This window comes from Scaptodrosophila lebanonensis, unplaced genomic scaffold, assembly GCF_003285725.1.
Source record: "Scaptodrosophila lebanonensis strain 11010-0011.00,11010-0021.00 unplaced genomic scaffold, SlebRS2 tig00000072-arrow-pilon, whole genome shotgun sequence".
NCBI lineage: Eukaryota > Metazoa > Arthropoda > Insecta > Diptera > Drosophilidae > Scaptodrosophila > Scaptodrosophila lebanonensis.
The window spans coordinates 3,538,661-3,554,877 of record NW_022060558.1 but is presented as its reverse complement, the minus strand read 5'-3'; the positions used below and the strand labels follow the sequence as shown (position 1 = coordinate 3,554,877).

The 16,217-nt window shown below is 39.2% G+C and overlaps 4 protein-coding genes across 8 annotated transcripts in view; all 4 read right to left on the bottom strand.

Moving 5' to 3' along the window:
* The window catches only part of LOC115625525 (uncharacterized protein CG43427), a 91,550-nt gene extending 86,981 nt beyond the window's left edge, over positions 1-4,569 (bottom strand). Inside the window, exons 1-2 of one of the 4 annotated variants that reach the window (XM_030520589.1) lie at positions 4,515-4,569; positions 3,789-3,973 (exon numbers count right to left, since the gene is read on the bottom strand). The gene's annotated coding sequence lies outside the window, so the exon portion shown is untranslated. Of the gene's footprint in view, positions 1-3,788; positions 4,362-4,502 lie in introns of those variants that run through there. The other 3 variants (XM_030520590.1, XM_030520594.1, XM_030520592.1) reach the window with 3 other exon arrangements.
* A 287-nt stretch (positions 4,570-4,856) lies between these two features.
* LOC115625210 (protein spartin) lies at positions 4,857-7,890 on the bottom strand. Of its 2 annotated transcripts, XM_030520180.1 has the most exons (5): positions 7,770-7,890; positions 7,513-7,674; positions 6,474-7,073; positions 5,318-6,234; positions 4,857-5,263 (listed from the first exon to the last, which is right to left on the bottom strand). In XM_030520180.1, exons 3-5 carry the CDS (start codon positions 7,059-7,061, stop codon positions 5,032-5,034), a joined length of 1,737 nt encoding a protein of 578 aa, XP_030376040.1. In that variant the 5' UTR covers positions 7,062-7,073; positions 7,513-7,674; positions 7,770-7,890; the 3' UTR covers positions 4,857-5,031. The 2 variants fall into 2 exon arrangements, with proteins under 2 accessions (XP_030376040.1, XP_030376039.1); XM_030520179.1 differs by lacking the exons at positions 7,513-7,674; positions 7,770-7,890 and adding an exon at positions 7,131-7,263.
* Positions 7,891-8,119: 229 nt separating this feature from the next.
* On the bottom strand, positions 8,120-13,710 carry LOC115625047 (importin-5). Its single transcript, XM_030519898.1, has 5 exons — positions 13,478-13,710; positions 12,332-12,481; positions 10,931-12,025; positions 9,406-10,756; positions 8,120-9,304 (listed from the first exon to the last, which is right to left on the bottom strand). The coding sequence occupies exons 1-5, from the start codon at positions 13,556-13,558 to the stop codon at positions 8,679-8,681; spliced, it is 3,303 nt and encodes a 1,100-aa protein (XP_030375758.1). The 5' UTR covers positions 13,559-13,710; the 3' UTR covers positions 8,120-8,678.
* A 354-nt stretch (positions 13,711-14,064) lies between these two features.
* On the bottom strand, positions 14,065-15,973 carry LOC115625228 (pickpocket protein 28). The gene is made up of 2 exons (XM_030520211.1): positions 15,559-15,973; positions 14,065-15,500 (listed from the first exon to the last, which is right to left on the bottom strand). Exons 1-2 carry the CDS (start codon positions 15,947-15,949, stop codon positions 14,170-14,172), a joined length of 1,722 nt encoding a protein of 573 aa, XP_030376071.1. The 5' UTR covers positions 15,950-15,973; the 3' UTR covers positions 14,065-14,169.
* Positions 15,974-16,217: the final 244 nt, after the last annotated feature.

Sequence of the window (16,217 nt, the reverse complement as noted above, 5' to 3'; positions counted from 1 at the left end):
TAGAGTTGAAACGCAATATTAACGGCCCTTATGTTCCCACTCAGTCAAGCGAAAATATGGCATCTATGTACATATACACATACCAATCCATCTATCATTATCATTTACAATAGGTTCGGCGAATTCTACAATCAACAAAAAGAAAGAGATGTGCAAAAGAACATATATTTTACAATTTTTCAACTGCACTTTTGTCTGATCGGAATAAAATGACGAGTAAAAATCATAAGAATGTGATTGCATATCAAACGAGTTAATAGGTTGGCTTACAACAATAACTTTACTCATTTATGGCCCTGATCCGTGATCTACATACTGTGTCCTTACTATCTATATCTAATCTTCTACTTATTATAAAGCCAATTCATCATAATTTGCATTTTCATAGACATCACGAGTCTTTGGATAACACAATGATAGAATTACTGACAAATGTCAATATTGTGGAAGAATTAATCAAACAATTAATTGATCTGCTGTTAAATTAAGGCAAACTGATATTTGTGATTCTTAAATTTTCTCAAATGAATTGCACTAGATTTAAAGCATTTTCAAAAGAGCCAAAGGGCCGCCTGTTTTCAAAATTAAAGTGTAGCCCAACGTTAAGATGCCTATAAAGAAATAATAGTATATGTATGTATATATAATAGCACCCTTGGTAGCCTCCGCTTAATATACATATTTCAAATATATTATTCCTCTACTCTGCTCTACTCTATTGCAGGCAGTACAGTAAAGGAATAATAGTATATATATCATAGCACCCTTATCCTCTTGGTAGCCTTCTCTCAATATATTTCAAATATATTATTCCTCTACTCTGCTCTACTCAGTACAGTATATTACATCTCAATATATAACTCTAACAGACAAATAAACTATTATGAAAACCAACAATATCATCATCATAAGCATCATAGCCCAACATCGGCCAACTGAACGAAAATGAAATGAAAATTGTAAGTACACTAATTCTGATTACCTCAGCGCCATGGACATAAAAAGTTGCCTCAGTCGCTGGCGGCCAAAACTGGCCCGACAAATGCGCATTGCAGCAAACACTATTTTGGCCAACTCCCGGTCCGGCAAGACTAATGTGCATAACAAGAAAAAAACTCCTAAAATTGCAAGTTTAAAACGAGTTTTGGAGCGTGTTTTTGGTGCCGCCAGACAGGCTCGCCGCCAATCGAAGGCATCTGGCGCTTACGTTACCGCTGCCACTGCCACTGACGCTGGCGGGTGCAGCTCGAGGCGGCACCAATTATCATGGATTATTGCCCATGGCTGACAAAACACATGCCACCCTTTTTGAATGCCGCTGCAGCTATTATTTTATCATTAAAATAAAAACAAAGCAGAGGCATGCAAAAACTGCTTCCGCCTTTTGCCTCGCCACATGAAAATCAACGTACACACATAAATTGACGCACGTTGCCGCCCCCGGCAGGGCAAAGCAACAAAGAAAATAAATAAATAAGAAAACAATAACACGAACTTTGGGAACATTTTCATAAAAACAAAACTGCGGCAGCGATGGCAGCGGAAAATGGCAAAAACAAAACACACAAGACGTCACTGCAAAAGTGAATTGATTTTCATATGTGGCGGAAAAATGTTCGCTTTGAGAAAATGTTGAGAAATAATTGTGTAATAGAGAAAAACCGTCAAGGCAGCTCCCACATAAAAATGGCAAAAGAAAAACTGGCTCAAAAGCATTTCTGTCCAATTGGGTAGCACGAGGGGCACTGTGGGCCAATTACAAACGTTGGAGCAAAAATCAAAATCACAAAAAAAAAACAATAACCTTTAATTTTTCACTCCAAATTGTCATACTAAGATACAAAATCGTGTACTGATATTAATTAATTTGCTTAAAGAAATGGTTAATACTAACGAATAAAATTGTGAAAATGTTCTTGCTGAAATACTATTTTTCAATGTGTTATCATTGTTGGTTATTCTTTATACTCTTGATTGATTTTCAATATAATTACATTTTGTTTTAAAAAAAATTTGTTGGCATACGGTTTCGAATTACTACATAGAATAACCAATTCAGTCTTTAAACCGGAGCCAGCCCATAGAGTTTTAAATAAATAAATATTATGCATCATTATATAAATCGTGTAATATAGAATAATATAGAAATATTTTCGCATTTGTTGTCAAGCTGTTTGTTCAACAAATTTACATTTTCACTATTGTTCATGCAATTGAAGAGCCCCAGCGTTTCGTTTTCTGGACTCTTCAGACTACATGACATCAGACTGTTATTTTGAGCTAGTTTAGGTTGCTCCCACTGTGCACAGTGTCACCAAGTGGCACAAAAACTTGTCAACTGTCAGCTGTCAGTTGCATTGAAAGATTTATTTTTTTTTTCGTTTTTTTCTAGTTGTTTGTGTGTGAATGTGTATGTATTTGTATGAGGGTGGGTAGGAGTCCAGTCAGTATAGGGTTAATATGTAACAACGCAAACCCTTTCCAAATGCATTTCTTCACGCTTGACAGTCGTGACAACAACAACACACAACTATGATGACAACTTGTGAAAGTCAAGTATTTTATTGTAGCTGCTTTTTTTTGCTGTAGTTGTTAATGTTGTTGCTGCGGTTGTTGTTGTTGTTGTTTGGGGTGTTGACAGCTACTATTAAGCATATGAAAGTCTTGCTGTTCATTTATTGATTTGCAAATGATGCATGAAGCTTGAAATATTAGCCAAGTTATAACTACATATCATCAGATTGAAATGCTTCAAATATCTTTTTGCCCTGGCAGACGGGTTGTTGGTGTATGTGGTTGTTATTGTTATTGTTGCTGTGTGCAGGGTTGCTGCAACAGCATTCCACAAATGCAATCAAATACAACTTTCCAATGATGGATTTTTTTTTGGTTATAATTTTGCTAATTTTTTTTTTTTGCCATTACCTTATTAGCTGAAACCTGTTGCACTTTTTTGTGCGCACAGACGATGACGAGGAGACGACGATGGTGATGATGATGATGATATCAAATAAATGGTTATGGACTAAACGCCATGCTTTGGGTAACTGCGGGGAGGTTTGCTTTTGCTGTTGGCATGCAAAGTGAAAATGACTTGCAATAGAAAAGCAACCAGAAAAATCAACAACAACAAACACACACACATACTTACGCGAGAAACTGAATGTACTTACATATTTCAATAGACTTTTTTTATCCAAACCGATCAATTTAAAAAAGAATTAAGACAAGTGCAATCATTTTTACGAATAAGAAAGCAAGTAAGAAATAGTTTTTAAATCCCATCTTATCTGTAGTATTTATAGATATAAACTAGATCGTCTTAGACAAGCCTCTTCAATACAAACAATACAGTCAAGAAGCTGTCTCGAGTATATCACTATTACTACTATCGAAAAGCTGTTATTTCAATAATCATACGCAAGCCTTTTTTTTGCCATATGCATATTAGTTTTAGAACAAAATTTTTTTTAAATATGTATATTATTAATTCATTACATTATTGATACTTGTATTGTTTAGTTAATTTCGTTCACAAATTGCCAAATTAATTTTTTGCCTTTTAGAAATACAACCAATAAAACGCACGTGCTTTTTTTTAACTGCAAGGTAAGGGGGGAAATTAATTAGGGCAAAAATACACTCTTCGTAGTCCTTAACACACAATAACACCGATAACGTTATAACAAATTCTATTGTAATCTTTACAGTGGGTGTATCTATTTGCATATACATTTATGTATACTACAAGTATATAGAAGATAAGGATATAACAGACACAGACTTACCAAACAAATGTATGTAACTGTTGAGCGTTAAAAAACGACTGCCAACTGCTGTCCAGCTGAGAAAATTCTGCTCAAATTTATTTTAACGTCAGTTGAATCAATAACAAAAATAAAACAAACAGATTATAATCCACGCGCATGAGTGTTTCGTCTGTATTTAGATTTAGTTTAGTGTTGTTGGGGCGCTACAAAAAATGTATTAGAAATTGATGTACACACACATATGCATATATACACACATCTCCACACACCGTTACATACAAACACGGCCAAAACGTGTTTGTTAGTGTACGAGTGCGCTTAGAATTGTTGTTGCTGATGCTGTTGCTGTCGTATTTTTTTCTAAACAGGTATTAGATGCGAAACACGCTCATGTAACTAAAAAAGAGTTGATTCTTTATAAAATATAATTTGTTGGATTTCTGTAAATTTAAAACTGTGTATTCATGCACGTATGTATGTAGTATGTAAATTCACACCAATTTGTTTGCATTAATTTTCATACGCATGGAGTTGCACACCGCGCATAGCGAATTGAAATAAAACGGCACACCTTACACAAACACACTCGCGGCAGCAGCAGCGCGCTAGATTTTTATAATATTTTAATAATAATTGCAGGCACACATACACGCACCCATGTCCGCAGGTGCATTTAATTATTAATTAAATTGTACGTGTATGTATGCGCTACAATTATGTATGGCTATTTACTTTCACACGTACCGCACATACGGCAAAAAATAATTTGGAAAGACCGCAAGACTACCATCCGACAATACGTCCAACGCGCACGACGGCTAAACATACACAGGCGTCACTCAGCTGTCGGGCTATCGGCCGAATTCAGATATCGAGAAGAAATACTGTTTGTACCCACAATCGATATATTTGGAATTAGCTATCGTACCATAACGAATAGCCGGTGTGACCATACATTAAAATTCCAATTTAAAAATATCAAGGATTTTAGCAGTTACACAATTGGAAAAAATTTGTTTGGTTATTCAAGTTTATTTTAAGACATAATTATATATAATACATATAAAAGTACATTGCCTAACCGAATAACATTTACATATTGTCTACCCATTTAACATTTACATTCATAGATATAAACTAGTTTGGAAACTAAACAAATATAAATTGGTGGTACAACTAAAAATAATCGTTGCAATATCTACTTTTTGGTAACATTATTAATTCTTTTGGTTTAAATTTTAATATCAGTGACTGCCAATTTTCATTCCTTTACAGCACGCAGATCGGGATATATATTGCCAGCGGTAATGTAATGAGATTCATTCCTACGTAACTCCCGTTTATAATCATCAACAACGGCTTCACCGGTTTTTTTAACCATTTTCTTGGCAATGCCCTTTGGGTGTATGTAGTTTACATTTTGACTAATGACAAATGCATTTCCAACTGTATTAAATGTTCCACAAGCCAAGTTGCCAGCCGATTCGCCATATCTTTGGAAAAAATATACGTTAAGTAGACATTTTCAACAAATTCCAACAACTCACTTGTGCTCAATTATTTTAACAGAATTCTCGCTTAAGCTATTTCCCAATATTTTTGCAGATGTCTCCAAGCTATCGAAAACAGTAGAAAATCCTTCAACTGCGCCTGCTGCTATTGTCATGGCGCCCTCCATAGTGCTGTTAGCCTCATGGCTATCGTAGCCAAAGCCTTTTTGGAGTAGTTTAGAGCCCTGTGTTTGTATATGGGGCGCCAAATATCGACCCACCGCTACAGACGCAGTGCCCACTTTTCCAGCAATCCAGCCGGTCATGCCAGCAACAGCGTGAGTAGCTTTTTGTGCCACCTCCACCGTCGATTGAACTGAAGCTGGCACCTGAGTCTGAGCGTCGGGCGTTGCTGGAGTCATTTTTGATATCAAATATGGCGTGGTCCTCATCATCAGACCTCCTGTCTTTTCAGCGCCCTTGACCAGATTCCGCGCTATAAAATCTGCCGCACAGACAATGTGCTTCGACACCTGCTCAGAGCCACTGAGTGCCGTAGAACGTTGTGTGCGCGGAGATTTCAATTGCTCCACAGTACCCGCCAGCACAGCCTCAAGCAAGTCCAAAAAGAACTGCTGCAAATCTGCCATTTGCTCGGACTCATCTCCAGCTGTGACGGCTGTGCTGAACGGATGCTCTGGACGCTTCACCAACATAATGCCAAAAGCATTACCAGCTTGGGTCGACTCCACGTCCGGGAATATGAAGGCGCCGTATTCTGTGCGATAGCAATTGGTAATTGTTGGTATCAAGGGATATAGCCAGATCATGTTAGACGTTCGCTCCACAGACGACGACGGTGAAGGCAACGCTGCGTTTTCCTGTGGCATTTCACATTGTATGAAATATAAACCATTCAGGTATTTCCACTTTCCTCCAACGGTGCACATAACTAGCGACATAGATGTGTTGCCCTGAAAGGAGATTATCAAATTTATCAAAACTGATTATAAAATTGCTTAAAAATCGAAAAGCAAAGAAGCAGCTTTTAAAGTAATAAGTGAATATTACGCATAATTTGGAATGTTTCACAGCTACGTTTCAATAATATCCTATTTGAGAAAAAAAATAATTACATTGTCGGTTGCAATTAAGATTACGGTTTTAGCTCATCAGTGATTTTGAGCTTTTACGTCTTTTTAAGAGGACTTACCGATACTGTGATCACCACGCCGCTAGCTTCAATGCGATATAACTTCACCTGCGCCTGAAACAAATCATCAAATTGTACTGCCGCATCTTTAGTGGCCAGCAACTCTCGCAAGCCAGCAGCTAGCTCTCTATATGTCTTTGGAGTGCCACTTCCATTGGCAATGTCATAAAAGGTAGCCGGATTCTCCACCAGTAATGGGCGACTTTTTTTTGCTGCCATCTGGCCTCCATCGACACCATCTAAAAGAACACCTTCTGTCGCCTCCAAGGCATTATTGTCGACTGGCGCATTAGATGCCCGCAATACTTTCAAGCGATATGTAACCTCGATCTTAGCACTTTTTAATTTTTGTATAATGGCGCAAGCATCGTTCCATTCCGTCTGTACAGCATCGATTTCGTCAGGCAAACCAACGGGTATGGTAAAAATGTCTTCAATCATTCGCACAGCCTGCTCATAGGCCGCAATGGCATCGGCAACAGCCTCACGCTCCTCGTCACTGATGGCCTGCTCTACCTGTGCCATGGCCTCCTTATAGGCATGCCGTATATTGGCGTATGCGTCCAGAAATTCCGTTTCCGTTGACATGACGTTGAGTAGCTGTAAAATCATAGCGACATTTTAATTACTTTCACAAAAATATTCCCTCCAACCGACTTCCTTATACAGGTCAAGCGCCATGATGTTCACAATTCGAATGCCCAATTTACACTAAACGTCTAGGAAGCGTTAATGCGTCATCGTCTGCTCAACAGGCAGCTGCCGCTTGTCTGTGTCCATAGTATAATTGAATTCGTGCCAATTAGTGACGTCTTTTGCCTTATAAATTGCATTTCGCACAAATTGCGTTTTAGGTGGTGCTGCACTCTCACCCACTTGATGCACAAACATTTTCACACAACGTCCTTTTTTATATATGTACATATGTACATACATACATATATATGTGCGTGGGCATGTACACGTACTTATGTACGTACATTTGTACATATTTACGCACCTACAAAGGGATTTTCAGTATATACACAATTTCACTCACCTTTTCGGTATGTTTTAGTTATGGATTCGTGATTTTCTATGTCGTTCTTAACGAGCGTTATTTGTTATCAGTCTGCACGCTTTGAGATTCTTGCGTTGCATAGGATGCTGAGTAATCGTGTTATTTTGTTATTGTACTTTGACCGGCGAATCAATCACAGAGCTAAAAATATTTTTTTAAGAACACGTATACAATTGTTCATTCATGTTCATACTTTAAATATTTTATTTCACAATCTCATTGCTTATGCCGCTCACCTTCTTTGTCTTTCGTCTACATTGATTCCTGCATTTAATTGAATCTGCTGCGCGGTCATTATTATTGAATGCGTGATAACTTCCTTACAATTAATCAAACATTTTTAAATAATATAATTTAAATGCTCATTAATATTTCAACCATTAAAAGTACTGAGATTATGCTTCGGAATGTTGTTTTCGTTTATTTTCTTTCTCAACTTATTCTGACGGTCAGCTGATGCCAATCGATAACTCACAGCTGTTTTGGGCACTTAGAAACTTTCAGACCTTAAGCCGCTTTTGGGGAAGTTCGTAATGGCTTTCAAGACGGCTTCAACTACTCAATATTTTATTAAAAGACCAGAAAATACTTTATTTTGTTTCTGTTTATTTCTTTTTGTGTAATTTTAAAATACAATTGCATAAATTTTTTACAATGCGGTTCGTTTGACAGTCACATTCGGAGAAGGCCGTGGTTATTGGCCAAATATGTTTGTAATATAACATATGAAGATTGTAATAACGAAAATAATTTACTGGAATCCTAAATTTTGATGAAAGTTTCTTCAACATGTCAACGTACAAAAACTTAGCATTTTTCTCAAAGTTTCTTTTTTAGCTTCTGCCAGTTTTCTAAATAGGGGAGGATGAGCTTTACTTGAAATCACATATATAGAGTTACACTTTTGAATTCTATTATCTCATATACAAAGTTTATATATGTACTTTTTAAATATACATTACATATATATTATTTTTTAAACATAATTTTCATTAGCATATGCAGACATTTAGACTTGCAAACGTCGATAATATATGACAATAACATGCGTTTCTCCTTTTTTAATAAAAATCCTACCGTTTATTAATGCGCTGTGTGATGAGCGTTCTGGTTCATAGAGTGGTTCGATCTTAATACGGTAGGACTTAAGCCGCCAACTCCTGATAAGCAACCTGTAATGCCTGCTTTTCCTCAGGGCTCAGGGTGCTGGTGCACTGCTGCATCATTTCTGGATTCGATTCAATTTGCTTAACAATGGTCAGCAAACGAGTGCCGACCTCACTCTTTGCCTCCAGCACATTTTTTAGGAATGCCTCGGCTATGATCGAAACAATACGAGGCAGATTTAAATGATTGGCGCCGAGAATCACTGGATTATTGGACTGAATTAGATCGCAGAAATAACCATATATGTGTACGGCTTCCTCGGGATCTTCAGAGGTGGGTAGCCAGCTGAAGAAAAGCTGTATCAGTTCATCCATGTTAGTCAGAGCCGAACTGTTGTATTTCAGAATCTTTGCGAAGGCCGATATCGCATTTTCGGTGGCATTGATGTTCTCCATTTCGCGACTATTCGGATCGTTGATGACCTGCACCAGCAGTGGAATGATCTGAGCACACGTTACGGCAAAGTGTTCGCCAGCGAATTGACCCAAGACACCACAGCCATAGGCGGCTGCCTGGCGCACATCGGGAGATTTGTCGGTCACGTATTGTAAAAGCGCAGGCGCAAAAACATGCTGATATGGCGCACAGGCTGGGCCACAGAATTCTGAAACGAAAATGGCATAAAAGGTTAGTTAACATATTGACGACATATAATTTGTAACAGTTTCTAGCTTTTAAAAGTTACGGCAATCCTACTGCACTTACCAATCAAATCATCGAATACGCACACGCCCCACTGGCGGTCAGCAAATGGACGGTTCGGATCTAGAAGCTTTATGAAGAGTGGTGCTACCTGGTCAAACGCAGGCAAAAACTGTTCCTTATTGGTAAGGAAGAGCGCGTGAATAATGTCCACCACTTTGGACAATATGTAAATGTCTGTGTCGTCCTGTTCGGCCAATTCTTCCTCTACCCCATCATCATAATCTTCTTCGGCACGCGCTTGAAGGCGCTTATCGGCACGCTCGAAATGCTCCTGAACATATTTAGTGATGATATCTAAAACTTGCTTCATGGCATCCTCGTTCAAACAGTTCGGTCCCAAGGTCTCAATGCATTTAGCCAATGAGTTTAACAGCTCAGATTGTACTTCAGGCTCCGGCTCAGTATTAATAACCTTGAGGAGCTCTGGGCAAATGTACAGCCACATGCCCTCCAAATACTGCGGGCCCTTTATCTTGGCGCAGTCAAGCAAATAAGGCAATGATTCGGCAGCAGCCGAACGCACACCATCGTGGAAGTAGAATTTAAGCATAGGTACCATGAGACGTACCACCTCCTCAGCGTAATCGGCGAAGCCATCCTTCAGTTCGCGAGCATAACAAACAAGCATCTCACAAGCCGATGCCTTGTCCTCCATACCAGCCGTTCGAATTGCGAAGTTCTGTTGCTCGCCCAAATTGATGAACGACCAGTCCACATCGCCCTCAATGTCTTCCACCTCTTCATTATCCAAAAGCGCCACTTCTGGCTTCATGGCTGCAGTGCGCATCACGGGACCCATTACCAGGGGTAAATATTGCTCGAACTGTTTCCCCAATATTTTGCACATGCGTGCCCAAGCAGTTATTAAGTAATTCGTTTGTGGATCGTCATCTGGCAAATCACCCTCGGTGTGCGTTTTCAATAACATATCCATAACCTCCCCGGCATCCGTAATAAACTTTTCACGGCCCACAGCCAAACCAATAAGACTTACGCATTCGATAGTCTTTCCGCGCAACATACGAAACTCCTCGGAATTGGCATTTTGGATAATAAACTTGAGGCATGGCATTAAACGGTCATAGTATGCGACAAACTCTTGTTCGCATGTATCGGCCACTGAGGCAATGGTTGTAACCACCTGCTCCAACACCAACTTGTTGCCCTTTTCGACCAGTTCTTTGAACTTTGAGTTTAAAATTGTTTCCAGTTTGGTCATAATGGCATCCAGGTAGCGAGTCAAAATGTTCTTGGGGCAATCCTCGGAGAAATTAACCAAAGCTGCACCAGCGTGAGCCTGCACGCGTGGATTCTCGACATCATCCAGCAGTGACAACAAGCCGGGCACCACCTATGTTTTAAACCAAGGTTAATTTTAGTTTTTTAATCGTAAACAGCGTCTTCTTATGTAAATTAATTATTCAAATAAAATAAGAATTTATCCAGTTGGAGAATTATATTAATTTTTCCCATTAAAAATAAGATAATCAATATCCATTCCAGCTTCTTAGTTTTTATGACTCACCTGCTCGTGGAATTTCTTCTCAAATGTTGGCGCAAAATCTGTGGACATTTGTCCAATAGCATTACAGGCGGCATAACGTACACGCGGATTAGGATCTCTCAAATATGCCAAAACACCGGACATAACCTGATCCAGAATTGCCTCCATTTGCTTGTGGCAGCCTTCGCCAATGGCTGAAATGGCCATGAGGGCGGCGAAACGATGCTTCCAATCACTATGACTTAGCATAGTAGGCAGAGCATTCATCACGTGCGGCAGGACAATCTTTCCGCCAAGTCCACAAGCAAGACGATCCAAAGACGACTCCGCTATGACATTATTATCGCTGTGGTCGTCGTCATTTACCACATCGGCAGTGGCCCAATCGTCATCCTCTTCCAAATCGGTCATCATTTGCAACACAAGGGGAATGAGCGCCACAATATACTTATCGGCACGTTTGCGCACCATTGCAGGCGCGTTCTCTGCGAGCGATACCATCACCTCTAACACCAGATGACGCCAGCTGTCCTCGATGTCTGGTGTGCTGAACACTTTCATGCAAATCTCGAATATGAACTCCAGTTGTGGACGCAAGAACTTCGGACAATTCTCGGTCATGTCGATCAATAGTTTAAGCAAACTCTGATCGTCTTGTGCCTCAATTGTTTCTCCGGTAATCACCAACATGCGTTGCAACAAATCCGAAAAGTGCTTATAAATGGCGACCTCCTTCTCCTTGTCGTGATAGAGAATGAATGCACCAACGGCTCGCACAGCTTGGACTCGCACTTCGGCATCAGCTCCTGGTTCCATGCTCTTGGCCAACATTTCCTTGATCAAATCAATGTATTGCGCTTCCTGATTTCCAAAAATAGAGGGAACACTAGTAAAGATGCGCAAAGCCGACTCCTGAAGTTGTGGCGTTGGTGAATTGGCGCATTGGAACAAAAACTGCAATATGTCCGGCCATTGATTGTTACCATCCTCGTCAATTAGATTACGCGCTACCTCGGCAACGACTTCGCAAATCTTTCGACGTAGCTGCGGTGTCACATCTTGCTGCACAGCAAGTAAAATTTGTTGCAGCAATTGGTTCTGCGAGTCAGCCGGAATCTGAAATTATTTCAGAGACATAAAATATAAATCTAGTAATAATAGTATGATAGTTTTAAAAAATAAATCAATAAATTACGATCTCTTCTATTTATTCTGTTTTGTGGGGTACAACTAGTTTTCTCTTTATACAAGTAACAACTATTTAAGTAAATATAAATAAATTTAAACGAAAGTATACTAGGCCTAAAATATATAGTAGAAAAGGTAAATTAAATTTAATGACAAATTTTATGTTCACTGGACAGATTACTCATTAATAATTTATACATATATTCAAGAATATTCATATTCATTAGTACTCACTTCTTTGTAAAATTCCAGAAAGTCGGATGTGAAAAGGCGACGCAAGAGCACAGCGGCCATTTGGCGGGCCTCCTCCGATTGTTGTCCATTGTGAATATTGCCCAACAAGTGTGTTACCTTCACCTCGCGCGACAAATTGTTGTAGGCATCCTGCAATGATTTTTAGGGTTGTAAGTGCATAGCATAAACAAAGTAAACAAGTTAATAACTTTTTCGCAGCATTCTTTTTTATAATTGTTGTTGTTCGTGTGGGTGCTCTGGATGGCACCAAGGTCAGCTATCATCACATGCGTTTTTTCTGTCAGAGCATGTGTGAGAGCATGGGCAAGACGTTCTACGTTAGTACATATATAGAGAATATATATACTTGGGTGGGGTGGTAACTAGCTTATCATGTCTGATGGCGGAATACGATCAATATATGTACATACACTATACCGCACAGCAAATTTAGAGATTGCATTCCAGCCAATGCGTCATAGCACCGCTATTTCTTTCCTTTGCGTGCTCAGCTGCTTCTCAATGGCTGTTCGCACCTGCTTTTTGTTTCCGTTTTGAATACTGTCATGCGAAATATTTCAACGGACAGGTCGAGAAATTCGCATTTAAAAACAAAAACTTTGCGTTCCTCCCAAAAGCATACGTACAAATGTATGTATGTGTGTATTTACATTCGTACATATGTAAATACATATGTATGTATGTATGCACGTACATATGACAATAGTGTGTTTTCATATTAATTGCCTAGCGTGCCTCAATATCAAGGCGTTGGCGGAAAATAAGAACATTTTATAAGCCATACGCGGGTCGCCAGCGACGACACAAAATTATACAATTCGGCTTTGTACAAAAAAAATGAACGTCTCACAGATGCTCTCGCACACAGACATGCATGACGTGCGAATAGTATAGGAAACGAAAGCGAAAACACGTTTTGCGCTACAAAACAGAATGGTATGATTCAAGCATAATTTCTCTTGATATTTTACCAAATATATATGTAACATACATATAATTTGCCAAGGCAAAAATATACTATATATTATATTCATTTGCATATTGCGCAGTTTGATATTTTTGCAATAAAGAAATTGCATTTTCATCATATTCGTGACACACACACAAACACATAAAGCTACTCACCTCAGCCTGCTGGCGCACTTCATTGTCCGACGACAACAGGGAATTTAATAGCTGTTGGAATTGTGCTTGATCTGCAGCCATTTTATTACGCGCTTTCTTCAAATGCTCAAAAAACGACACGCTTTTATGTGTGCACAATTTTCACGTGCAATTTCGCACCAAAAATAATGCAACTAACAGCAAGATACTATTTTCACAATGTTCACGCGACGAAGGCCGCTTCAAAAAGAGCAGAACAATAGCTAACGCGATGTGATGCCGATGTCGGGTTGCCACAATTTTTAGTACTAATTTAAATTAATTTACTAAATTTAAATCTTTTTATATCCCCATTTGCTTTATCTAGCTTGTTATTGACTCTATTCTATATTCGATTGAATGTCCTGAATGAGTATTTAAAATATTGAAGTTGTTAGCAGAGCACACTTAAGTTTTTTTGTTAAGGGCAATACTGGCTCATAGTTGCTTCGAAGCGTCCGCGCGAAAATTTCCAGGGCCACTAATGTGGTAGAGTTACCACTGCGCGGGCTAAAATTAAATTTAACAGTGAATGGCAAATTTTAACAGAATTTAAGCAAAGCAATATATTGGGTGTGTGGGCACTGGGGATGACTCCCTCTTGGTATGTATTTTTATATACTGATTAAATTTAATATTTATACATATTAAATTACAAAATAGCTTCAAAATACCTACTTTTCCATTTTCATAAAATTTTTTACGTTCCAGCAGAAACGCAGCGTGAAATGGTACAAAACTTCCACAAGACTGAGCAAAGAGAATCCGATAAATAAGCCGAAAATGCCCCCGCAATTAGCCAAAAAGTCCGTTACGCCATATAGTTCTGAACGCTTCGAAGTTATAAACTGGCTCTCCTTGAAGTAAATGGATAAACGTGACATTTGTGAGCCGGGATATTCACGTAGAAATTCCGTATCTCCATCAGCGATCAACATTTCTTCCAAATCGAAATTGGCCTGCGAGATTTCCGTATTGTATACCAGCGAAGTGCAGGCGGGCATGCAATTGCAAGCCATTTCCTCTCCACGCTGAACTCCATCAGCAGCGTTAAGATCTCGCAGACGATGAAATTCACGCACTAATAGTTTGCGCTCAGCGCGATCATAGCAATAAATTTTATCTTCTCCGCAAACTGGCATATCCAGAGTACGAGGCATGGAAAACTTAACGCAGCCGCATTTCGCGAGTGTAAAATTAGCCAAACATTCCAACTGGCAATTGGACTGTGTGTAGACCTTGAAAAAACGCAATGTACGCTCATGACTTAGAAAGCATTGACGTCTTAATGGATGGTATTCGGCAATGCCTTCTGATGTGGTGATCATATTCGGCTTCACTGCAATTAGCACCTCTTTAGCCATGGGTATGCGCACAAATTGCTTCGATACCTGAGGCACATCATCTGGAGCATGCAGAAGTACTTTGAAACCTTGCACTGGTCCGCGACAGGCGTAGTCCACCTCCTTTTTAAATGTTTGTAGAGCCATAAAAATGCCAGAGCGTGCACCAGCACTGAGTACTCGGGCAGGATACGTTTCCACATCACTGTTGGGTGCGTAGCCTGTCTCCAATGACCATGGTGGATACAACGCGCTTGTATTTTTACCATCTAGGTCGTCGACTTTGTTTTTGGCATCTCTCTGAAACTGATAGGTATCTTCACGGTAAATATCCGTGGAATGCAAACCATTAAATGTATAGCAAATCCCCTCCTCCGTTAGAGTTTTTTTGAAGAACTTATCACACTCATTAAAACGACTCAACCAGCGGCAGTAGAAGAAATATCGTTCAAATGGCGGCAACATGCGATCCAGCACATCGTAATATGATATATCCTCGCCTGGCAAAAGCGGCATATTCGGATCGATTATTTGCGTATTGCAGACGTGGAGAAGCGTACGAAACTCTTCAATTTCCATATCGCTGATATTATCCGGCTTGAAGACTCGCCCTTCCTTACTATCCTCCTTCATCTGGCTGTACAGGTCAGCAAAGGTAGGACCTGCATCATACAAATTAGTAGCGAAACAAAAATTGTAAGTTTTTATATGCGCACTAACCATCCATTTTGAGGATCCGTTTTGTTTCCGAACATATTGTAATTGCCGGAAAAGGGATATTCCACACGGGCGTAGACTTTTCTGCGAAGCTGACGATTACCGGTGTTTCATTCCACTTTGTATAGGCGCTGTTTATTAGTATGAAACAGTAGTAAACCGACGCGATCAAAGCAATGGCCCAAAAGATACGCTCTTTCAGGGGTCGATGTTCTGCGATGTATCGTATGCCATGTATGGATGTATGTTCACTATATGTGTGATATGCCTGGAGAAATCCTTTGCGTAAGGCTCGCATTCGATTTCTGCACGGCCTTGAGGACGGCAGCTCAAGAGCGCGCGTTTCACTATCTACATCCATATCAATTTCGTAGCTTTTTGTACGCGTTAACATTTTTTCTGATCCTATTAAAATATATGTATGTATGTATGCACAAATAACTGAGCAATGGACGTTCACCGTTATAATAATCGCTGGTACTACGACGCTGCCGGACTGCAAATGAACTCCACATAAGCAAACATTTTTCAGCACTTAACAGAATACGTAACACCTAACATTCAGTTATCTCTTGAAGTATTAAGAAATTAAAAAACATAATTTAAATATTTGTGAAAATCGCTTTAAACATTAAAAAAAAAAAAAAAAAAAAAAAAAAAAA